Genomic DNA, 25,946 nt, shown 5'->3' with positions numbered 1-25,946 from the left:
GTTCATTCTACTTTTCTGGCAGTTCTTTTCACACTACTCACTATGAAATGAGAGCACATCTCCAGCAGGATGTAGACGTTGTAGGTGTCTGAGTCAATCTCATGACTCACGCTACGGTTCAGAAACACAGCTCCCGCGAAACAGCCAGACGCCTCGGGGACGAGTCCTCCGTCTCTCCCCCTCTCCGCCACATGACGTGAATGAACATTAGACTTTCATTCTCAAGGCAGCTGGCGAACACACATCAGCATAACGTGTGGGCTGTGCATCCACACACTGTTGGATTCTAACGGAGGTACTGCCTTTCGCTGAATCCATTCCGTGTCAGCTCAGTTGGAAGGCCATTACGCAGCTGTTATATATGCCGCACACACAACGCTTGTTTTATTTTGGTTCACCATACAGGCATGCATGAAGAAATCCTGAATCATGACACTAAACACTTCTCAATGACGACGCATTACGTAATTACGTACACACTGCTATGGTCAGTCACCCTGGATGACGCTGTCCACTCAATGGCCCAGAAAAATGTACCATGGCAATGAATCAGTCAGCTGTTAAACCCGCTCTAAAACCACTGAGCTAGCTAAGCCTGTATTCTCCATCTTGAAAAAATTGTGAAAATGTGACTGATATTAAGGCATTCACTGCATCTACACACTCACACACAGACACATTCAAACACTACACACACACACACACACACACACACATATCCCCACCCCCCTCCCTCTCTCCCTCTCTCTCTCTCACCCCCCGCCTTCCTCCATACGTAAAGAACCCGTGAGCAATGCTGCCTCACACAGTGCGTCAGTGGTGGATCTAAAAATAGCTTGTGCCGTAAAATCTTGATGGAATTCCAAATCGCGCTCTGTTCTTTCACTTGTTCATTCCTTATTCTTTCCTTGAATGTTTTAAATGATACGTATTTTGTAAATGCAGAATAGCATTTGGAAACATGAATAAAGCTGTGTTAGTCATTGAATTTAAAAACACACTATCTGTATCTGCTTAGGCATCTGCTTAGGGTGTAATAAAACATTAGCATAGCCTAACAGGAAGCAAACAGGAGGTAATGTAAGGCAGTGCCGCTTCGTAATGTAAGTACATCCTGTCCTATCTATGGCTTGTGTTGCCCTATGTGATTGTGTGCCACATTTAAGTGAACCGGAATTGTACATTCATTCCACAAAATTATAATAGTAGCAAAATTCAGCATAAAGTGCACTGAAATTATATCGAACCATTATTGTCCATCAGCAATTATCTTCGCATTCACTCTGAGAGTACTTATTATTAACATCACTGAAAACCGAATATATCAATTTTCCATTAGAGCAACTCTCTACTGGTAGAATAGCACAGTCTCAATTTATCAATGGCCCTGAAAGAGCTGTTTGTTTTGCTGCTCGTGAAGTATATTGCTTAAAAAAGGATGAAGTCCTTACGTTACCTGGCACTGGGTATTTTAGGTTACATTTATCTTTTTGAAGCCATTATTTTTAATCTTTTAATTTTAAAACCTTTGATGTGGAGAGAGATACAGAATCCAGGATGAGGATCTATTTTCCTGCCAACGTGACAGACATCAGAACTTAAATACTCAGTTATGGAGAAGATTTAACAATAAATTTTACAATATTTCTAGAACAACATTCAACTGAAGAGAGGATGAATATATCTGGAAACTGTAAAGGGCATCGGTGGGTCCTCTACTAAATTTACTCTAAACTTCCTGTTTTCCCGCAAAGCATCTATCTCTGATAGCACCTGTACAAAGCACAATACAAATAAAATTCAACTGAACAGAACAGAATAAGCAGTGCTGATGTAGAAAGTTCAGTGATTTACTCTAATAATAAAACACTTTAAAATATCACAGTAACATCAGAATCACTGAAAGCAAATTATTTGTTAATTAAATCAGTACATATCAAAATCTTTTTCCATTATCAAGCAGGAATGTTCGACGTTGTCGCGGTAACCTCTACTCAAATCCACAGGGAGAACAGTCAAAATGGTGATAGAAAGGTCCTTGACAACAAGTTGTTCCGCCAGCACGAGGCTGACCCTGATGATAGCAATGGAAGATGGCGCCTGCGCACCACGGAACATGAGTTGGGGAACGTAAATCATCTGTTTGCCTACGAGGAGACGCGCAGAGCAATGGGTCTTAAGTGAAGGAGCAGGAGCGCGCGATCACTGTCCAGGGCTGGGTAAGAGATATATTATTATTCTCAGAACACGGGATTATGCTATGTACAACTGCAATCGGTTTATACTGAAGCAAAGTAACAGATTTCGTGAGAGACAAAGGCGATATTTTATTTTTAATTTCTTTCCAGGCAGAGGTACCAGCTGATGTGTAGTGAAACCGCTGTGAAATGCAACTGAATTATGTGTCATATTCCACGAAATACAACAATACAACTTTTATGTAGCAAACTGACCCGAACATCACTGTTTCACCTGTACTGAAAACGAATCTAAATGCAATTTACAGAGAGGCTATGTGCCTCTATCGATCTTGGTAGTCGTTCGAGATGTATTTTACCTTCCATAGGTAGGCTGCCACTGTTTTTAACGGTGTAATCGTGGCTTTAGTGATCTGCCCATTATTGTGGCGTCAACGTTCTGTATTAGTTGCAACTGAGGATTCATAACCTTGGACAGCGCTCCGTTCGGAGGAAGCTTTGGTGTGTTTACCGGATTGGTAACCTAAATATCAACTGACCTTGCTCATCAAATGACATGATATCGTGTAAAATGGATAGCATAGGTCTTTTCCCTATGGATACCCTTGTTTTGTCACGAATATGTTTTGTAAATTATTTTATTTATAATTTATTTTGTCATAAATAACATGCGCGAAAGGTTCCGTTATATTTGTATTTGTTTCTAAAGCCTGCAATAGTATTGACAATTTGGAATAAGTCCTTTGTACAATAAATTGGGATTTTAATTTATCTTTAACATCACATATCATTCTTCATGCCGTTTTTTATTATTATTTTTATTTTTTTATTTCATAAATGCATTACTATCATACATCACAATGATGGAACAGGGAAATTCTACCCATATGAAGACAGCGTTACCAATTAAATAATTTCCACGCACATATGATTTTCCATATTTCAGTAAACCAACTAAAGTGTGGTTTATTTAATGAACAACATTTTTGTTGAAGTTTAGTTGTTCAGCTGTCCACGAGTTTGACGAATAGTGTGAAATAATTGGCTAATTAATAAACACGAGGTGTCTGTCGATCCTTATTGTTTACACATCCGTAGAATTTAATGCACCACCGTTTACATATGACTAGGAATGTTAGTGTTCATTTTAAAGTCCGCTTGTGGCTTGGACGTTGTTCAATAGGCTAATTGATTCAAACCAACGCAGTTGGGTTATATTACGAAGAGATGAGTCTGCTGCGTTGAATGCATGAAAGTCTTGCTGGATAATAAATGGACAACAGTAATATATGCAACAATGTACTAAAGCATTATAAAATTTCAACCATAGAGCAATAGAATTGAAAATGAACATAGCCATTATTTCCCAGTTATGGAAGAAAAAAAAAAACCTTTAACAGATCCTATATTTCACTGAATATTGACTGTAGCCATTTTGGTCTCATTGTTGTCCAGGGGTGCCACAGCAATAGCCAGCCCAAGATCTGAACCTGAAACACAAGAATCATTGTTGTGTGTGCAGAAAGGGTGTCCTTGAAATCTACCCTCACCTTAACTGAGATTAATTAATTAATCGAATGCTGAATTATGGCCCAACACTTACATAATCATGCTAACCAGGGAAATGCTGAAGCATTCTGCATGCATGCGTACGACAGCAGATCATCTGTGGACGTGCCTGTCCTCTAGGCCTTGGTGGCTCACGGACGCACACAGCTAACTCACAGGGTGACTCATGCATGGGCGGCTAAGACCTCTCGGCAGAGGGAAGCCAGATGTAAATAGCTGCCTGACACCGGGTGGGCAGAATCCACGGTTGAAAAGGTGTGGGATTTGCAATGTGACGTTTGTTTACCTCTCGGTTCGCGCTTGAAGAGGCTGACGTGTTTTTTTGAGAGATTTTGCACGTGTCCACTTAGTGCGGCCCAGTATTCACCAGTCGTGTAATTTAATTGACAGCCGTGTCACTGTAGAAATTTGTCACCTCCGCACTACAACGAAGTATTTGTGTGGGCAAAGGGTTGATGGAAGCCGAGGCCGTAAGAACGGAAACAGCAGGGAACCGATTGCCTGATGACTCCGCTGGTCTTTGGCGGCCGGCGGGCTCCATCAGGCAGAGGAAATGAGCCGGGGCGGCGCGGCGAGGCTAGGATGAACCGGCTCCGGCGGCGATCGGTGGCGTGCAGCTGCGGCCGCGTTGAGCGCGCTCTTTTTTTTACGTGTTCACAGTGAAAGATGGCTTCCTGCTCGGAGATGTGCGGGTCGGGGCAGGGCCCGGCCCACGACAGCTGCCAGCGCTACGGCGTCCGCTCCTACCTCCACCACTTCTACGAGGAGTGCACGGCCTCCATCTGGGAGCGCGACGAGGATTTTCAGGTTCAGAGATCGCCGCGCAGGTGGAGCTCTGTCCTCTGGAAGGTGGGGTGATCTTCTGGTGTCGGGCTGCGTGGAATTCTGGGAAGGCCGAGTCATATGTGTCTGTTAAACTGAGGGACCGGCACTATGGTTGCTCAATCTCTTCTGCACCTGAAAACAATGTTGGCATCATCAGACATGTTCCACAGACATGTTATGACTAATGGTTGACTAAGACAATTTTTTAAATGCAAGAATCTGTGTTTCTGTGTGCTGTGGTACTCAGCAATAGCTCCCACTGTAAATTGCCGGTTTTCTCAGTTTTATTCCCATGCAGGACTCAATAATGTAACTGGAGACATTGAAATAATAGTAATGTGAATGATATTTTTTCAGGGGTTGATCCATTCCCCACTGAAGGGAAACTCTCAACCTTGCATGACCTTAGCTCTTCAGAACCAGGGTAGAATCAGCTGGCATGCCATAGTAACATCAAATGAAACCATTAGTCATTATTTTGGCTGCTTTTTTGAGAGTGGAGATATAACAAGTGAGCATATTTTGCACCGATAAAGTCCTGACGGACCAAAATGGTCAATATGAAACCCAGAGAATATTGTATTTTTCTGCAAGCAGTCATCACATTGCAGATGTAACAATTTCAAAGCCAGGCAAAATATTTGACTCTAAGGATTGAGCATTGATAAATCAAGATAAAGAGCATTTCAGTACGACCAACCTAAGAAACAACCCTGATGGTGTTTTTTTAAAACAATCTGTACCCTGATCTCAAGCATACTCGGCTTCTCCCCCCCTCCCCCCCCCATTCAGGTCTCTCTCGCGTTTGGGACGTTGATGCTGATCGCCGGGCTGATCACACTGACCGTGGGCTATGCCGTGCCGTCCAAAATAGAAGCCTTCGGGGAGGGGGAGATGGTGTTCGTGGATAGCCAAGCCGTGCGCTTCAACCAGGGGCTCCACCTCAGCAAGCTGGCCGGGGCGGCGCTCTTCTGCGCGGGAGGGATCCTGATGGCCGTGGGCCTCCTGCTCTCCGCCTTCGCCAAGAGCCACTCCAAGGACGAGGCCTACCTGCAGCACAAGTTCAAGGAGACAATAGCAGACATGCACGCTGCCGCCGCCCACCCGATCACTAAAGCGCCCACACCGGGAGAGAGTAAGATCCCTGTCACACTGTCCAAAGTGCAAAACGTTCAGCCCACCTCCTGAAGTCAGACAGAGCACGTGCGGCAGCTGCCACACCACTGGATCATTTCCTAAACGTTTTAAGGTCAGCTTACATGATTAGGTAGGAAAAACATACAGTCCATAACCCGTTAGCCACCAGACATTCATTGGATGCTGCTGGACAGGAGCAGCACAACGTAGAGTTTGGTAGATTTCAACATCCAAGAACAGGCCTCCCAGTTGCATATTTATTTATTTCCTTTTCCGTTATCAAGTTTACTTTAAGAGATGAGCAGATGTGGTTGCTCATAAGTCTTAGGGGGGAATGGTAATTAAGCTATTTTGTAGGTGAATAGATCAGCAAGTTTCACAACTAATCTGGCTTTCCAGGATCCAAGGAGCATCCCTCTATACTCTTGGCACCAAGGCAGTTAATACCTGAATGGCAGAAAATACCTGAAACTGAGTATTATCCATTTTCCAAAATTGAGGCTCAAACACTACGAAAGCTGGCCAACAGCCATCATGTTCTAGAGTTTCGTGGACAGGAGAAAATAGTTTGTTTTTGCGTTTATCTTGGCAATCGATGCGACTGGACTGCCAGAGACACCTTGATAAATGGGCTATTGATTTTCGGAAAACATTATAACACTGCCGAACAACGTCCAGGCCAGATCTCATTTATTTATTTAGTTTTTCCCACGTCCCGCTTTGCTGATGAGCCAATAAGCGCACAGGCGTCTTGCAGAATGAAACCAAGCAATCAACAGTACAATATAGACAATATAGATAAGGCAGAATATTACAGGGGTTGACTGCGTTGTGCATTTCTGCACTTGGTCGCCTAAACTGAAGTACAGCAAAATAGCGACCTACAATCTAGGCCAGTGGTAACCAACCCTGTTCCTGGAGATCTACCATCCTGTAGGTTTTCACTCCAACCCTAACAAAGCACACCTCATTCAAGAGATAGACATCTTGTTGAGGTTCTAATCAGTAGAGTCAGGTGAGCCAAATTAGGGTTGGAATGAAAACCTACAGGATGGTAGATCTCCAGGAACAGGGTTGGTTACCACTGATCTCGGCCATCTTTTTATGCTGAGGGAAATATTACTAATAATAATACCAGCCGAACGAAATGTCTCCCGCGTCTCCCGTGTATGAAATCCATGCTTATTTTCTCCCCGTGAGTTCCTTATTAAAGAAAAGGAAACTGACAGAGCAGCAGGCTTATTAAGCCCAGCCCTAGCCCATTAGGCCAGTATGTATGGTGCATTTCCTGTCATCTGCTGCTGATCCACGGCTTCAATAATAACTGCAGAGTAGTACCGAACAGCCGAAAAGCTCAGCGGCGTCGGCATCATCCGTTTCGATTAGAAATCGTGAAGCAGAATATGAAATAACGTCCTGTCTTCTTTAACATGTTATCAGATCCATAATGCCAGTGCCCATATCCAATTAAATTCAAATGAAACAGTGCCTGTTTTTTGTCTCGGTGTGAAGCTAGATCATACTAGATACGTCATTAATAAAGGGATCTGTGTTGAGTTGACGTTGGAGCTACAAAGTACCGCTGAATACCACACAGCAGGAGGTGCAGTTCAAATACCAGCTCTCTGAATATGTGCCTGTGCGTAGATAATACCTTTAGTACAGATAATGCAGATTCATAAGTCATTCATTCATCCACGAGTCATTAACTGAATTTGAATTTATTTAGGAAAATATTTACAAAAGGGACTCTTGGATACAAATGTTCCATGTGTTCAAAAGATCATTCTTTAAATACTGAGCACCTACATTGTTGTCTTCAGAGATACTACAAACCAACAGACAAACAAATAAATAAATACATAAATGTCCCCAAAATGAATAATTCCACACAAAATAACTGATGTCACTGGAAAGGCAATGCATGACCACCACCATAAAGGTTCGTGGAAACCACAAGCTGAAATAAAGGGATTTCCTTGAATTGTCATTAGTGTCGGATACTAGACTCATTTTTTGTTTCAAATAGATAACAAATAATGTGTGACACAAATACATTTTATTCTCATTTGTCTCTCTTAGGGTTTCTTACCAAGGCTGTGTGGCATCACTGAAATTGTGGCACTGCAATACTTTTAGAATGATGGTAAAACATCCCAAGTGCATAGCAAGCTAACAGTCAGATAGAACCAAGCTCAGCCCAAAGAAATGGGTAAATATCTTGGTGACTAAGCTAGGCTTCACACAGCAAAGACTTTACCTCATTTTAACTGTACTGGGTACATTATATTTTTTATTCAAAAAGACATTAGGCTCTCAGAACATTGATTTGTAATAACTGTATGAAATACATCAAAATTATGTAACCATGTAAGCTGACCTCATTCATACTATTCAAACCTACCAACTCGATAGATATACAGATAGAATAACATCTGGCAGATGTTGTTCTATTTATACTTTAATTGTCATACAGGTGTCATGATCGTTTTACACTACCTAAATGATTAATTCAATACACACACACACACACACACACACACACAGACTAACTCTAAACCAAATCTCATATAAAAACTGAAGGAAATTAAGAGCAAAATATAAATTAATGAGACTCTCTAATGGGACTCCTTTGACAATTATTGACTATGAATCTTAATATCAAACATGAATTTATATGTGAAAATCAGCTGATCCATATAGGAAATGTTATATGTTAGGTTGATAAGGATTAAAATCCTGAATTACTGTAAGAGCACAAGACTTGAAATTAAACTCCTGTTGAAGACATTATTCTGGTGGAGAAAAAGCTATTATTCTATAACATATACAAGACTCTCTCTCTCTCGCTACAGCAGCTACAAGTACATCAGCAGAATGGATTCTATTAGAGACTAAATATGGGCAAATTTAGATTTGGTATTGAAACTGCACTACAGTGCCAGTGTAACTCCATTTATGCCTATACATGTGAATCTGATCCAATATGCCTTTCCCAAGAAAAGACCTCCCCCTATATGACTGACAGAGATTCTAGGTAATCCTAATTACTATGATAGATTTACCCTGCAGAATATAAGGGCCACTCTATGTGTTGATGTCAGTTAGGCACATAGTCGAGTTATGTTATTGTTTGGTAGCTTGTTTTAATTATGCTTTAATGGTTAGGACAAAGAATAAAAAAAACACAGTACATTGTTTTCACACAATGGTTATCACTATTATGGTTCCGTTCCCGGCATTAATCTTGCACAGCTGAACCATTTTGGAAAGAGTAGCAATCTTGAGCTGAGAAGTCATACAGAAAACCAGTTGACCATTAATGAAATTCATGTTACTCATTGTAAAAGAAATGCAAACTAGAGGAAAAAAAAAACAAAAAACAAATGTAACCCAGCAGTAAGGTAACTGTTTATTTTTCAATGGATTTAATTATTATTAAATTGATATCTGCGCACAAAACTGATTCTGTTTGTTTCTTGTTGTATATTAACACATATTTTTAAGCACAGATAAAAAGATGATTTTCAGCAATAATACGTCACAAGCTACAAAAAGCAAAATTATAATGATGATGCATGTGCAAGCGGGGATATACGTGCTGATTTATTGCATTTTGTTCGAAATATCTCAAAGCAAAGCCATAGAGCTTTTTGATGCTCTAATTTTATTCAATTTGTGTTCCATTTTTTGACCTACTCCATTAAGTACTTCAAATTGAAATTGGACTCCAAAAGACCAAACCTATCATGAACTTAACGCAATGCAGTATGATTCTTCTCCTGCGATCCTCAAGTATAGAATGCATTTGCAAATTACTGCTGCAATCACATAAAATGTAACACCAATTGCTTAAAGTATGTACACTGAATGTTCCAGTCAGTCGAGGTACTTCCCAAGAGCCTACAAGGTTCTAGTCGCCCACAGGCTCTGTCATAGAGATATGCATGTCCTCTGAGTGGAGCTAGCTCTCCTTTTGCACTCTATGGCTTGTAGAGATGAAAATAAGAAGTATGGCACAACTGACAATTTCAAAGTGGGGTAAGCAAACAACCAATCAGTTTCTTTTTAAAGGAAAGTTGTCTGATGCAATAGCATGATCATACTTACAACCAAAAAAGTAATGCTTCATTTGAAATAATACAGGTGTAATCTTCTATACAGTAAAACTGGTTATAAAATGGGTCTCTGTAGAGTACAAACAAATATTAGTTTATGAGGGGTTCTACACCCCTGTAAACCTTTATATGCTGTATTAGTGTAACATGGAGCTGTATGTTTTAGGATGCAGGACTTCCTGTTTTGTATGTCTGCGAGGCCAGGTCCTGGGAGCTGCATATAGTCTCAAAACACATTCAGAAGATGATGTAATGTGTCACACCAGATCTGCAGTGAGTCACCATCCCGTTCTCAGGCTAGCAAACAACAGAGGGGCTATGTGCAGTAAATCGCAAGGCTTCCGTGCTGAATCTGGGTCCTGAAAACCCTCATTTACAGCTTCCCTTTCTTTTCATGTAACACTCACAAGCTGTTATTGCAGGACTCTATGACTTTCTGTTCACTGATTAAGCAACAAAAAAAAAAGTTCTGGGAACACTGGTACCCTGAAAATACCTCTATTGCAACGGATGACTCACTGCTGTAGTTATTTATTTATTTGGAGGTAGGCTATTTTTGATTACCTCTTGAGAGTCCCTCCATGGGGCTCATGTTTTTATGCCTGTCTCTCCTCTGTACCTTGTGTTCCCTGGCTCACTGCCAGGACTCAAAATCCTACCTGAGGAAGGCATCAGCATCCTCATCCTGTGGCAGCCTGCGTGTTGTGCTGCCATTGCATACTGCTGTGAAAGCAAGAGAGACAGGAGTGAGATTATACACGCTGGGGCCGCATATTAAATGACACTCTATTCTGCATGGCCCAGCAGCCTCCATGTCTGTACATCATACTCCGCATGTGCATCCCTAGTGACAGGGTGTATGATATGCAATAGACCAAAGCCGTTTCATATGAGCTCAAGTGAATTATTGTTTTTACCTATTACAAGCTATGGCAGCACTGTTTCATAATACATCAATGGCATTTCAAATTACTCTGTTGCTGCACAACCATAAGACATCCAGCAACAATTGGTTTGAAATAAATATCAGTGCCAGTGCAACATATTTTTGTATATTGCTGAGATTTTTGGCTGGCCGAATATTGATACAAACAGCAAATCTTTTGGGGTTGGAGTTGGGGCGAAACATACTGTAGAGCTGATTAATAAGGACTTGCACGGTCCATCGATGGTGGTTCCAAATACCAAAGCCGACTGTGACTCGACTCACTCTTGGGGGAAAAGTGTCAAAGAAATATCACACGAGTGTTTCTCGCCCACTCTCCCATTATCACCGTTTTGTATTAACACATTTCCATACATCCGCAATGTGGCACATTATGCCTGACAGAGAGATAACGTTGGGGACAGCAGTGAGGCTTTCATGCAGGGAAAAAAAATAATAGCTTTGTTTGATTCTCTAACTGCACAAAGTTAAAAGATTATCCTCATGAAAATCTCTATTTTCGAATGTCAAGTGTACATTTTTTAATGCGTGAGAAGCGCCGTGTTTTTATGCTTTTAATGCATGTTCAGAGCTGTGTAAACAAAGCCGAGCTTTGTTATTATAAATAGATGCAAAATGACAAGCCAAAAAGGGCTGTGTAGTGTAATGCTTTCATGCTCCAATAACATGCCTGTCCATCCACTGTTCTATCTTAGATTAGCTTCTGTTGCAATGTCTGTCTAATACAGCATGTCTGTTAATAAAATAAGGGCAGGCTTGGAATATGTGGGGTTATCCGTCAGTTAAATTGGTACGTGTCACTATTCACATATACACTCAGTGGCCACTTTATTAGGTACACCTATATCGGGTATCTGGTAGGGCCCATATTTGCCTACTGAACAGCCTTAAATATTTGCGGCAAGGATTCATGATGTTGGAGACACATTCCTGCGCTAGGCCACACGCTCGTGCTGCGAACATCTGAGAACTGGGGACTGTGCAAGCCACTGGAGTGAACAGAAGTCACTGTCAGCTTTGTGGAATCAGCTTCAGGTGATATGTGCTTTGTGACATGGTGCACGATCCTGCTGGACCTATCCATTGGAAAAAGGGTAGACTGCACATGGTCAGCAGCAACGCTTAGGCATGCTGTAGCATTCAAATGGCACTCAAGTGGTATTAAGAGGTCTAATGTGTGCCAAGAAGACATTACCCACACCATTACACCATCATCAGCCTACATCGATGACGAAAGGCAGGATGGATCCATGTATTCATGTTGCCCTCGCCATGTCTGCATGCTCTACATATTGAGTTTCAGACAGACACATGATTCACTATTAGGAGCAGGCTTTTTGCATTAACAAGCAGGAGTACCAAATAAAGTGGCCACTGAGTGTAAGTATATATATATATATAAGCTAAAACCATAAGATTTGAATCAGTCAATTCTAATATTTTTATTAATGGTAATAAATGTTTGCAAATAAACTGCAGCAACCACAACAAAACACTGTTTAGTAAGTATTTCCACAATGCACAATTGAACAAATGAGTTCAGCTCATTTGTTGAAGTTATGCTAATGAGCTTCACACACTAGACTAATAAAACATAGACCACTGATCTGATATGTTATTGTGATTACATATACAGATAAATTGGTTAAAGTGTGAATAAAAGGCTTGGGTTGGCTTCTTTCCCAGAATCCCCCTGATGTTTTATGACTTACAGTACAACGTACTGTGTTCTGAAAGCTTGAGATGTCGGTACGGAAATATGATTTTACAAATGTGTCTGAAAGGATATTTCAGAAGCCAATAGGCATTCCTGTTACCATGCCAATTATAACACACTGGTATAGTGTTGCATGTGGCATCGTGAAAATGTTGGACAGTGAGCCCTATACATGGTTTGAAGGATTCTGACAGACATCACTTCACAATGATATTCACACAGAATGCACTCTTCCTCACCTTCGTGTCGTGTCAATTGTGTCGTGGTTTTAACTTAGACTAAATCCTGACTATGTAGAATTTTAATAAAACCCGACTATGTTAAATTAGCTGATACTTATACACTGTCCTCCACTCAAACAAGATAACGCACATGCTTGAAATATGTTTGAAGTATTGAATAATATAAAGTTATGCATTCATATGGCATAAAGATTGTAACCATGGACACATGGCCAGGTATAAAAACTGCCACTACTTCTGTGAACTACATTTCCAAAACGATATGCATGCATACTGTTTATATCCTACATTCAAATGGTAATATAAAAAATAAAATATGAGATTGTTTTTCACCGCACCTGTGTTTTTACCTTGAACATTGTACGCATAGGTTACCCAGAAAAGTGTACACGGCCTTGGAAACAAAGTGAGGACAAAAATGATGAAAATAACAAGGTCACTCAAGAAACAGCTATTCACGGAATAAGCAAATGAAAAAGGAAACGTCATTCATAAAACTCTCCTGTAAAGCTTTCATTCGAGGAAGCCGCACATTTAGTACACTATTGAAGGACGTGTACTACTAAAAGGCAAAAACCTTGCTGTATGAATACCTTGGTGAATGTGAATGAGAGTGAAGTGAAGTTGATTGGCTCTCGTGGCACCTCTTTTCCTGAATACCCACCATGAAGATAATGTAAAATTTCAGAAGACTGAACTTCACATATTTTCATATTGACTTGATCCTGTCCTTTCAAGGAAAGGCACAGTGAACAGGCTTTTTTATCATGCTAACTCGTTGTATAGGACAGGATGAAAAAACATAATTGAACAATAACGCATGTTACTACATTACTATGTTGCAGTTCAATCACTGATACACATGGCAGATATCTATGAGAGATTTAGCAACATTTATATGAATCCCCATTTAAAGTATATTAACGCAAGCGCAGTATACCAGATTTCCTGTCTCGTTGAGAAGTTTCTATTACGGACATCATTTAGAAGCCGGTTGCAACCTTGGGTGGCTCACTAACGGACAAACAAATAAATAAATACATTTTTGTGAATGGTGAACCCTGAATCCTTTTAGTGTAATGCCAAATATGAAATATTTAATTTGTCATAGCATCATTTACAATATATTTGTCACAGAGCACATCTCAGTGGGGAAGTTCTTAGGTTGGGGAAAAAAAAAACTAAACAAAACATAATTGGGCAGTTGAGTTAAACTAGAAACCATTAGGATATAAAACAACTTATTAATAATCCTACTAATGCATAATATTCATAAACATCTTTAAAAATTCAAGCAATGCTTCTGTAAAAATGATCACATAAATAAACATAACGCAGTGAATACATTAATAGTTAAACACATTTTGGAAATAGTTCAAAGTGGTTGCGATTTCCTGTGAAACGATTCCATCACTTAAGTCAGTAAGAAAGGACAGGGTTCTCGCTGGGGTTGTCCTGAACGTTACCCTCACCAGCCTTCAGCAGGGCACATGTGTGTGTGTGTGTGGTTGGAGGAGGAAAGCCGTCGTGGTAAACAGCAGCACAACACTGACACTTTGTGGTGAAAAACAAGAAACGTCAGCATCGCATGTTGAAGCCTGGCCGTTACCCAGGCAGCCCGTCAGGTACACTGAGAACGGCAGTGGTCTCGCTCCCGTACTGATAGCAACATGAACTGAGCACACACAATCTCTCTCTCAAGGAAGGAAAGGCAACGTGGGTACAGCAGCACAGAAGTACAGTCGTTTACTCATTTGAAAAATGTTGAGGTTGCATGAATGAATTTAATTAAATGAATAAAACAGTAGAGAGAAAGCTGGACTTTCCTCTCTCTCTCTCTCTCTGTCTCTGCTTGACACTGACAGGTTCATTCACTTCATCACTTTCTGAATAATAAGGTCATGCAGGGCTAATGCTGCAGTGGCAGTTTCTTTGAGTGCATCACAACTGGCTGTGACAGACCAGTTAACCAAACATTTACAAAACTTTCGTATTCTATAGTTCTAAAAGCACACAAAAATGAAAGAAAAACACATTTTTGCTCCATATACATAGTTCGAAAATTCACTGTACTTCAGACAAATGCAAACAGTCTGTCATATGTACATTCTGTCAGACCTGCATATGGTGTCTAATCCACAATCTGAAATATATAGGCTAAATATTTTGTCATATTCAGTCTGAGACACATACATTTGGTCAATCAGTAGTTTCAAATGGAATGGCAAAGATCAATACAAACATGTTTTACAAAGAACAGAATTATTACAGGTCTGATTCTTGCTTCTTTATCTATTAAATTTGCACTTTTCTACTTGAAACTAAGAAAAACATTTAAGAAATTGAATGCATTTATTTGGCCAAACATGCTGTTCGGGAAATACATATATAATATTAATTGGACAACCAGTGTCGAAATATATTTCAAATAATTATTTTCAAAATAAGTAGTTAAAATTCTATGTAGGTATTAGATATGAACAGGCTCACAGCCAGAAGCTAATTTAAACCGAGGTATTGACTCAGTGTGGTCATTAAAGATCCCAAGGTGATACTGGCCAAATTAAAGATCCTGGTGTCCTGGCCAAATTCCCAATACGACTCTCTCAATCTGGCCATCTAATCATCATCTCCCATTATAAATGGCTAAATGAATCCCCCTCTCACCTCGGCTAAATGAATGAGTTCATTGTGTTATTAGATCACACCCCCACCCCCTTCACTGTAAAGCATTTTATGATGATGAAAGAAAAGGTTCTATACAAGTGCTATAATAGTAATAATATTATTATTATTATTATTATTATTATTATTATTATTATTAATCCATTCATCCAGTATCTAGTACCCGCTTATCCTGGGCAGGGACACCCTGGACAGGCTGCCAATCTATCGCAGGGCACACACACCATTCACTCACACACTCATACTCATACACTCATATGGGCAATTTAGCATGTCTTTGGACTGTGGGAGGAAACCGGAGTACCCGAAGGAAACCCAGCAGACACGGGGAGAACATGCAAACTCCACCTAGACAGGCCCAGGCCAGATAACAATAATAATAATAACAATAATATAGTAGTAGTAGCAAGTGCTTTTAATTCTAAAATTGCCATTGCTCAGTGTTTCATATTTGGTGAACAGTACAGTACTGCGTCTATTGGAAGAGAGGAGGGTGTAAGCGTGTTTTACGGAACACATGGCCTGTCCCAGCCTTCCGGATGACTGACAGAGTGGCAGTCCCCCGCTGCGACTCCTCTCTCCCATTACGGAGGATTCCGCTCGTCTTTGTTCCGAAGCCATGCTGAGCACATCCCCCTCCGGCCTGAGAGGCAAATCTACAGCCGCAGATTCCAGGCTTCAGAGGAGGCAGCGGACGTGTGAACCCGGCTCAGCCGTCATAAACCGACTTCAGAGACGCTCCGCTAAACCGCTCGCGAAATAATCCCGGTGTGGAGCATCAGACCTCCGCTCATCAAGTGTGCAAAACGCCAGCCTCCGGTGGCACCGTAACAGGATTACACTGATGCCTCTGCATGCCAGGCTGCGGTGCGCACATGTTCCAGCTTGCACTGCCATCTTCATATTCTTGGGTGTGAGGATGATGGAACTGGACGACTGTTCATGATGAGCATTGACTATGGATCCGGTTCCTCCATCAGAATGGGCTGATATCTTTTTTTTTTTTTTTTTGGAATCATCTTTCCATTTACCAGCTGACACCTGCTATACATCGTCTGAATCCAAATATTATTGCCATTTAATCATTACAGATAAAAATATGAAACATGTCTTCAACTTAACTATGTTCCTCCTGTTCGTCCCGTTTGATATTCAGGACCAATAGCTTAAATATTGCATTTAATAATGTTAAAATTAAAGAATACAAAATAGACCCTAAATTAAAGAAATGCAACCACACTATTGTATTAGTGTGTCCAGGCATGTGAAATAAAAATGGCCTTCGCAGTTTTCAGATCTCAACCCAATTGAACACCTATGGGAGATTTTGGACCCACGTGTTAGATAGTGCTCTCCACCACCATCATCATCAAAACACAAAATATGGGAATATCCTTTGGAATAATGGTGCTCCATCCCTCCAGTACAGTTCCAGAGACTTGTAGAATCTATGCCAAGGTGCACTGAAGCTGTTCTGGTGGCTTGTGGTGGCCCAACACCTTACTAAGACAGTTTAAGTTGGGTTTTTCTTTAATTTGTCACCCGTCTGTATCTTAGAACGGTTTTAATTGAATTTCTGTCTGATAAAAATGAAAATTCCTATTCAACACATTCAATGCTAAATTCCCTATGATCTGGAAGATGCTGGAGGAAATGTCACTGAAAAAGTTATCATATGTGATTCCTGATGCTTGACATTAAGATTTAAGTCCACATTTAACCCAGGCATTTTCCAACATGCAACAAAAAAGAATGTTTGTATTTAAATGAGCTACAATTTCAAATGAGAAGTGTGATAAACATTTAGTCACATCAAAAATTATTGTTAAAGTCAACATTAGACATTTTAGTCAAAAACCTGGTTGACTCTGTCAGGAGGCTGAAACAGGCCAGCAAGTGGACCTTGCAGAAAGACAATGATCCATGGTCTGATGAGCAGGCCAAATGATATCGAGGAACTGGAAATATTCTGTATGGAAAAAATGGTTTAAGTTCCCTCCCAATGTGTTCTTAAATCTCATAAGACATTACAAAAAGGCCCAGTGCCATTATCCTTGCAAGGAGAAGGCCCACCCAGCATAAAGTACTACTAAAAACATGACATTTAGGAAAAAATATAATTATAAAAGTGTAATTTTGGTTGACTCCATCAAATGTCATCATATGTCATAAAATAATCATCAGTAAGTAAAATATATTCTACATGTTGGAAGATTACAATATAGGTTGGCACTAGTATTAGGCTATTTTATAATATTTTTGTTTGTCTTATCAAAGGTGCCAATCATTTTTAAGGAGACTGTAAATCAAGCTAAACAATGGGTTCAATGCTGTTCAGTTTCCATAAAGTTCCCTGAAACCCCTCAACTTTTTACCAATACACTTAATATATTTTTGCATGGCTGTCATTTCATGGCAATAATGGGTTCCTTGATCATTTTTCACAATGGAAATCAGCTGCATATATTAAATGTGAGTGCAAATGCAAGCAGAAATGTTTATGCAACTATAAACATTGTTAATGTGATTTAGCACGGAGCTGGCCAAATAAAAATGCTAAATCAAGATAGAAAATGAAAAATCTTGCCTTCATTAAATCTGACGGATTACTTTTTCCAAATAGAATGACTGGTTGTTTTATGTTTGTCCCTCTGAAACACAATTTCCGGAGATAGTGTCATCAGTAGTGTCTCCCAACGGCCAATTTATAAAGTAATTATCTGTTCACTAACAAATTCAATATATTTTGTGTCTGCTCCCAAGGAAAATGTGGGCTCCATATCTACCCCAGACATAAAACACAGAGTTCATACTGTACTTATTGCTTCAGCATCAAACGTTCTCATTTGAATATTTCCAGTCTGATATCTCAGAAGTAAATACATTTTCCAAATATTCTAGCTGAGTTTGAATATTCCTTTGAGCACAGAAAAAGGGCAATTTCAATTTTTTATAGTAATGGTTCACTGGATTCCTGGATGACTCAAAGCATATGCAGATACATTCTGTTTACTAAATTAAACCCAATATTTATGGTTTATTTCGTCACTGTTAAAATCAACAACAAAATAATTACTCTTTTCACAAATGCAGATAGACAGACAGACGCACACCAACACAAAATAAGTCTTAAAATGTGTTCCTTCACCCTTGCTGTCATTTCTGTTACATATATAAAAATGCTAAAGAGACAGCTTATTAGCATAAAACACCACAAGTCAAAATCATGCCAAAAAGCAATATTCCACATGGGAAATTAATCCAAAGGATCTTTCACGCCTTAATATATGCTTATTGCTACCCGTATTACCTTTGCTACAATGTTATTAAACACAACTGACACAAACCCATCAAATTTCACTCTGTGACAGATAAACGCATTAACTGCACTGGTGATATTATTTCTATATTCAGGGAAAAACTCTTATCGTTACAGTGGTTTATTGGGTTCATTTCATAGTCAGGTGACAAGCAAGCTGGAAGACCACGGGCAAGTATGGAGATATCCCCACAATGTAATGAGTGCTGTATAAGGATAGCTTATCACGCTACGCACAAGTCACTTATGCATACTTGAACACTATAACCAGGATGAAAGATCTGATACCAGTCCACGGCATGAGGAAAATACGTCACTGCCAAGCAGGGTCCATAAAGGCGAAACATCCCAAGCCTCACTACAGCCTAAATCTCTTAAAACTATGCATTTGGGTGTTAGTAAAACTAATACGGCAGCCTACTGTGAATTTTAATTGCCGTTTGAGATACACTTCTGACTACCTAATGCTGCAGTGCTTGAGCACACCCTTGGGTAAAATCAGACCATTTCACAGGTGGCATTGGGGTATAGGAGGTGGGGAGCTAAGCCAGTATCCAGAAGGTTGTGTGTGAATCTTGGGTGGTGGTAACACATAGTACCCTAGGACCCAGGGCTTCTGTAACATTATAAATCAAATTTCCATTTTTACAATATGATAATACTATTACCCCTGATAATGAATTAGCTTACAATTCACCTTGTTACCACAGAATATAGGCTATAAGAATGCCACATTTAGCGTACTCCACATTCCCACCCTATCCCTACCCAAATTAAGTTGGACTTCCCTATCCACAACAACCAATACAAATTAAATGAATACGGTATGATTCATTAGTTAGTTCCAAAATGCGCTGATTCTGTCAACTACGTTGTTTTGCTGCGCATAGACCTAAGCACAGCCCAGAAATTTATATTCTCCTGGTAGCTGTAACTAAACAAAACGACTCTTTATACTTCCGTACCAAACATTATCGATCGTCCAGGCGACAGTGCTTTTCTCCATTTGCACAACGCCAAATATGTCAGAGATAAAAGCATTGAAGTACCATTGATATTTTACCGTTCCAGATGGACACGGACAATGGCTGGGGAGTGGGCCCATTTCAGAAATGCACACAACAGGACAACAGGCCAAACGTAATTGCGAATGCTACGGTCGGTGCTAATTTATCTTGGTAACTTTAGCTCTACAAATTGTACGGGACTGACGCGAGCTATATAAATAACAGCTTTTCTTGAGTGAAATGAAGCAGGAGGCCACCCCTGGGTCACAGCACTCCGGTTCCATTAGCCACGGGTGGGAGGGAGCAGCGGGCTTGGATGTCAAGGCGGTGAGCGTGAGTACCACTTCAGCGTGTAGATCGAAGCTCAATATAGCTGGTTCAAATCACACGCACGCACGCACACACATACAATGTATGTTCACATACAACCGGTATTCTACCTACCCAGACTGAATTGCAACACATGTTACGGTGCTTCATTTCGGTGCCGTCTTCACGAACGTTACACACGCTCTGTTGACTAAATCAGTGAGAGCAGGTACAGTTAGCAAGCTAGCTAATTAAAGTTATCAAGCAAGCTCTTCCACACAAATAAAGATGGCGATGCGATCACCAAGTTTTTAAAAACGTGTTCCATTGGCTGAAATAGCATCACATGTGCACTTCATTTGATGTCATTTTGCATGGATCCGAGTGTCCTGTAATTGACTACATTGATCAGACTACTTCGATGTTATGACGTTGTTATTGACAGAGGTTGAAGCTAAATGGTTAATAGGGAGAATTATTATGCGTGGGACTGCAGCATTTGTGATGAATAAATAAAATAATATAAATAAAAAATCGCAAAATATCCCAAGTTCGAAGCTTTATTATGTCGACATGTGAAGTTGTATCTCAATTATGTGTGTTTACATGAGGACAGAAGATACAGAAGTTTAATGTTCTTAAGGGCTGAGAGTCTATAGTCATTGTGGTTATTTCTGTATGAAACCCTGTTAAGTGCCAAACTCTCAGTGCTGTATAAGTATGGGGCACACGCTGCCAGGCCGTAACTTGCCGGATGGCACACCTGCCATGATATGCCATCCCAGTACCCTGAACTTTCACTTCAAGTTGATGCACAGCTGTTCTGGGGTCACTGTGCTGCTCTGACCTCGATTGTGGCCATTCATTTCACTTTTCTCCGAGAGCAACAAACACTGCAATCAACATCAACATACACGCAGTTCAACAATCGCAATAAGCACAAGCCTTCACATTCATTTCATGTTGCCCATAGCACTGTGAAGCATGCTTTTTAAGATTAATGCTGTTTCTCTAATGAATCCAATAAGCCACTTTCTGAGGTTAGCAAAACAAAATAGCCTACTTGTAAAATCCTGGAGGCGACGGAAGGTGGGATAACTGTTGGTTGTCTGAATACCCTTTTTAAACGCAATGAAGAAACACTGGTGTTTGATTATGTTTTATATCACACCCCCCCAAGACGCAACCTACTATGCAGCAACCAGCAGTCTGGTCATTCCCAAAGAAAGCATAATCTTTTACTAGAGGAGAAGGTAAACTTTAATCAGGTCCTTTGCTAATAAAACCAGCTTTTACTTCACTTGTGGTAAAATTACCAGATGGGACATTAACCGCTGGCTTTAAGTTATGTCTCTTAGCACATTGCACTGCGGTTTCATGAGTAATCACGCGGTTGACATTCTCGCTTGACACATTTTCCCTGCTCCACTAAGATTCTGGTCTGGTTAAAAAAATAAATAAATAGAAATTGCGTTTGGATTGCTGTGCTATGCTGGGTTGTTATTGTCCTTGCAATTTATTATTATTATTTTTTTCCTGATTACATTTTTTACAAGCTACTGACTCCACCAGGCCCTTTCTCCCGTGAGACAACATCTCTGGTTAGAAATTAAAATTTGACATGTTTTATGATATGTACCTTACGAGCGTGATTAAACACTCTGAACCATGCCCTCTAAAACTAGAGCTCGACCCTCACTGAACCATTAGCCTAGATGACCGTGCCCCCTAAACTCAAACATATTCATGACTATGGTCATAAAACATTTTCATTCTGAGAACAGATGTATCTGCTGCATTGATGTAGTTGATATAAATGCACTAGAAAAAAAGGTAATCTAGAATGATGTGTTTGCGATTCATTGAAATAGCACATTTATTACAACATTACCTCTGCAAAGAAACTGAGTGCAACCCACCCACCCCCCCACCCCCCCCACCCCCCCATCATAACGTGTTTCCAGCCCTCACTGTAGAGGGGAATAATTCAATATTTAATCCTTCATTTCAGAACAGTTTTCCAGAACATTTGAATCTTTTGTTGTTGGTGGGAAGGTTAATTTGCTTTCCATTTACATATGATATATCACAAATTACCTTTAAGAGTTATGCAGGTTAATTCAATCTTTGCATAAGAACAACGACCATGCTTTAGGAATGTGAATTTATTATTTTATAAGTACGTTAGAAAACACCATTAGCCACCAAAAAGCAATTTGCTATTCTGTTTGGTGTTCATGTGCAAGGACACAATAAATAACAGATTTGTATCTTGTCCTTGGATTTAATTAAATGACCCATGCTGTTTATTTCTTGCTGCCCCAGACTCTTAAAACAGGAAACATCTGTTTTGACAGCATTTATGAAAATTGTCTGAATTGTAAAGGGGGCGTCTCAGTGGCTGGCTAAATGATACATATTATTGGGGAATTCTTACATCAAATTCCCCCAAGAGAATAAATGAAGCAGAACTAAAGTGTTTCGGCATTGAAATTTCCATAATGTTTTCAGAACTGGAGCACAAAGACAACCACAGGCTATGTTGAATGCTCAAATAGAGTGCTCAGTTGTGGAATTCTTGGTTCAAAGTGTAGGATGTGCTCAGTCTTCTTTTCATAGATGCTAATTGAACTCCAGAGACAGACAGTGCAAACTGATGTTCTGGGTATTTGGAAACTTGTTGTTAATGGATCTGAAATGGTCAGTTTAAATATAATCTGGACAGGTCCATCTGTATCTGCTGAAAAAAGACACCAAAACACGCTTTAATAAAAAATCCACTGCATAGCCAAAAGTATGCGGACACCTGACATCGAGCATCTCATCCAAAATTACAGCCATGAATATGGAGTTGGTCCACCCTTTTCTGCTATAACAATCTCCACTCTTCTGGGAAAGCTTTATACTAGATGTTGGAGCATTGCTGCAGGGATGTGCTTTCATTCAGCCAGAAGAGCATTAGTGAGGTCGGGCACTGAATGGGCAATTAGGCCTGGCTCACATTTGGCTTTCCATTTGATCGCAAAGGTGTTGGATGGAGTTTAGGTCAGGGCTCTGTGCAGGCCAGTCGAGTTCTTCTATACCAAGCGTGACAAAACCATTTCTATATGGACTTGTTGGGGTTGAGGTATGAAGCCTATCCTAGCTTGCATTGGGCGAGAGGCAGGAACACACCATGAATTGGTCGCCGGATTGGTCACAGGGTACACACACACCATTCACTCACCATTCACACACACACTCATACCTCTATGGGCAATTTAGGATCTCCAATTAGCCTACCTGCATGTCTTTGGACTGTGGGAGGAAAGCCACACAACACGGGGAGAACATGCAAACGTCACACTGAAAGGCCCAAGCCAGGATTCGAACCCAGTGCTACCCACTGCACAACCGTTCTGCCCTGGCTGTATTTTAAGCTGAGGAAAGAAGGGAAATAATAATAATAATAATAATTATTATTATTATTATTATTATTATTATTATTATTAGTAGTAGTAGTAGTAGTAGTAGTAGTAGTAGTAGCGGTATTGGTATTCTTATTATCATTATAATAAATATTGCTGCAAAGTCTGGAATTAAACAGACCAAGAATTAAAGCTGCGACTTAGCATCCTATGCTAATTGTCATGTACTGAAATATGACTGTCATTTTACCATGTTTGAACATACCATTTTACCATTTTCTTCACAATTCACGTAGGCATTTGAACAAAGTGTTCATATTCCAAATGGCATGCTGATCAGACTTATGCTTCATGAGAACATTTTTAAGTATTATTTTTTCAGATTGAGCACTGGCTGACAATGCTAAATAAGTGCTTTTGTGCCACTACAAGGTCAATTGCTGCCATTTTCTAGTAGATTGCAATTTCACACATCCCTAATAAGCCTACCAAGGTTTAAAGATTTTCTCCATCCCTTCTGAGAGATAAGAGCATTTTCATTCATTCATTAATTCACCCTGGTATAGTCTATTAGTATTTTATCAAATATTCATAATAATAATAATAATAATAATAATAATAATAATGTCAAAAACAATGTCAATGTGGATTCAATAACTGTCTAATGTCAAATCTGCGTTTGTGTCTTGAAATAATTTGTTTCAGTTGTAACAAATTGCAGCAAAACATAAAAGATAATCCATATAGATAATGATGATCATTGTAATAGTTTAAAACTGCTTGTGGGAATATCTGTGTGCATGTGTACATTTTATTTCAATTTGCTTGTTAATATCGCCCTCTATGGATTCATTTACGAATGTGCACCATGTGCAAAAATGCTGTTATTGGTTTTACGTTTTATTTTGCTACAATAAATACAGACTGGATTTAATTAGCACATTATTTGTACTTTTGTTTGCCATGTATTTATACCCCAAGTGCAGTGAATGGATTCAAATAATTTAAAATTTTAAAAAGGGCTGCTTACACAGATTCTCATTAAATGTCTGTTGTGTGCACAGCTAATGTCAAAGGTGATTCACACACTGAACTACCCATACAAAAATGGAACCCAGAATATCATGCTGGTTATTTGGATTGAATTGAATATTGATATATTTGATTAAAATTATGTTGTTGAAGTTTAATGACAAAGAGCTGTCAGTGTGACTCAAAGATTACAAGCAGGTAAATGTGTTCAGACTTGCGTACTCCATTTAAGGTTGTGGGTTTAAAACACTTGTGCATTTCAGGTAAGTGATTGCAAGTGATTGGCTGCATTTCTGTGTTTTAGTCCTAATTGTGTTCACTTAAGGTCTCACATAACTTACTTTATTCTACTACCACAAGATGGCACTGTGACAATTTATTCCAGAAGGAAAGAGAATGTTTTATTACAAGTAGTCCATAACTGAATGTGCACTGTACACGGTGATATACAGTATGTACTACTGTGGTCTTTCAATATCATCTTTTTCTTTCATTTTTGTGTCAAATTTCTCAAAACTGCTTGCATCCCCTGCACAATGTTAGCCCATTGTAGATTTCCTGTCAGTTTCGACGAAGGCATCACTAATTCTGAAACAAGGAATAGATTTATTTGCATAGATAAATACAATTGGAATTAGAATGTCTGGCAAAAATTGACAGTGTTGCTAACAACGGCCAACTTGTGAGAAACTCTAGATGGCTGTTTGTCTAGAAAAAATGTTCCACGTGATTTAAGCTGTGTTGTTTAGGGGCAGGGAACATTTAATTTATATTTTGCACATGAGCATTGTTGATTTTTGTAATGTATCCCAAACTGAGGGACAAATTTGGCTTGAATTAATTTGAATGGTATGTCATTACTATGGATAGGCTACTGTGTTGTGTGTTAACAGATTCCACGGAATCTGGATTGCAAAACCAGATAACAAAATTAAGTGACTGTACGGTAAATGTACATATGGATTACTTCAACATTCATTGCACACATACATACACATAGAGACACACACACACACAGGTGCCACCAGAGATTTAAGGGCCCCATGAAAAGACCTCATGTTGGGGCCCACCACCCCAGAAAATCCCACGGTCTAATATTTTTTGAGCACTTCTGTCTGTCAGGCCCTTGGAACTTCCATAGTTTCCATTGCAGCATAGTTGAACGCAAAAAAAAGATTAAAAAATAGATTGGGCTACTTCAGATAAGATATAGACTACATTTTGTGTGGGTGTGTGTTTTTCAGGGGGAAAACAACAGTTGATTTTGACCTTGTGGTGAAATTGCCATCGGTGTGTGTTGCAAATAATGAACACACACAAAGTGACGACTGCCAAATTAGAATCTCGGATAAGGGCTTTGTATAATCTCTAGCAGTTTGCCGTTTTGCGGTAGCTATATTTAGCACTTGGAAAAAGCTACAACTGCTGCATGCAA

General features: G+C 39.7%; 1 protein-coding gene and 1 long non-coding RNA gene across 2 annotated transcripts; one reads left to right on the top strand and one right to left on the bottom strand.

Moving 5' to 3' along the window:
* The first annotated feature begins 4,433 nt into the window (after positions 1 to 4,433).
* Positions 4,434 to 9,191, top strand: nrsn1l (neurensin 1-like). The gene is made up of 2 exons (XM_064347806.1): positions 4,434 to 4,616; positions 5,385 to 9,191. Exons 1-2 carry the CDS (start codon positions 4,434 to 4,436, stop codon positions 5,778 to 5,780), a joined length of 579 nt encoding a protein of 192 aa, XP_064203876.1. The 3' UTR covers positions 5,781 to 9,191.
* LOC135261477 (uncharacterized) lies at positions 4,592 to 20,360 on the bottom strand. The gene is made up of 4 exons (XR_010331955.1): positions 20,208 to 20,360; positions 10,507 to 10,570; positions 5,438 to 5,642; positions 4,592 to 4,724 (listed from the first exon to the last, which is right to left on the bottom strand). It is a non-coding gene; the product is annotated as an uncharacterized LOC135261477 (long non-coding RNA).
* Positions 20,361 to 25,946: the final 5,586 nt, after the last annotated feature.

This window comes from Anguilla rostrata, chromosome 8 (genome assembly GCF_018555375.3).
Source record: "Anguilla rostrata isolate EN2019 chromosome 8, ASM1855537v3, whole genome shotgun sequence".
NCBI lineage: Eukaryota > Metazoa > Chordata > Actinopteri > Anguilliformes > Anguillidae > Anguilla > Anguilla rostrata.
Note: the sequence above shows the minus strand (reverse complement) of the source record. Positions and strands in the feature narration are given on the sequence as shown.

What these genes read in the sequence shown, in the direction of transcription:
- nrsn1l (XM_064347806.1), top strand. Translation starts at nt 4,434, where the DNA reads ATGGCTTCCTGCTCGGAGATGTGCGGGTCGGGGCAGGGCCCGGCCCAC. An exon ending in GGAGCTCTGTCCTCTGGAAG is followed by an intron (nt 4,617 to 5,384) that starts GTGGGGTGATCT and finishes CCCCCCATTCAG; the next exon opens with GTCTCTCTCGCGTTTGGGAC.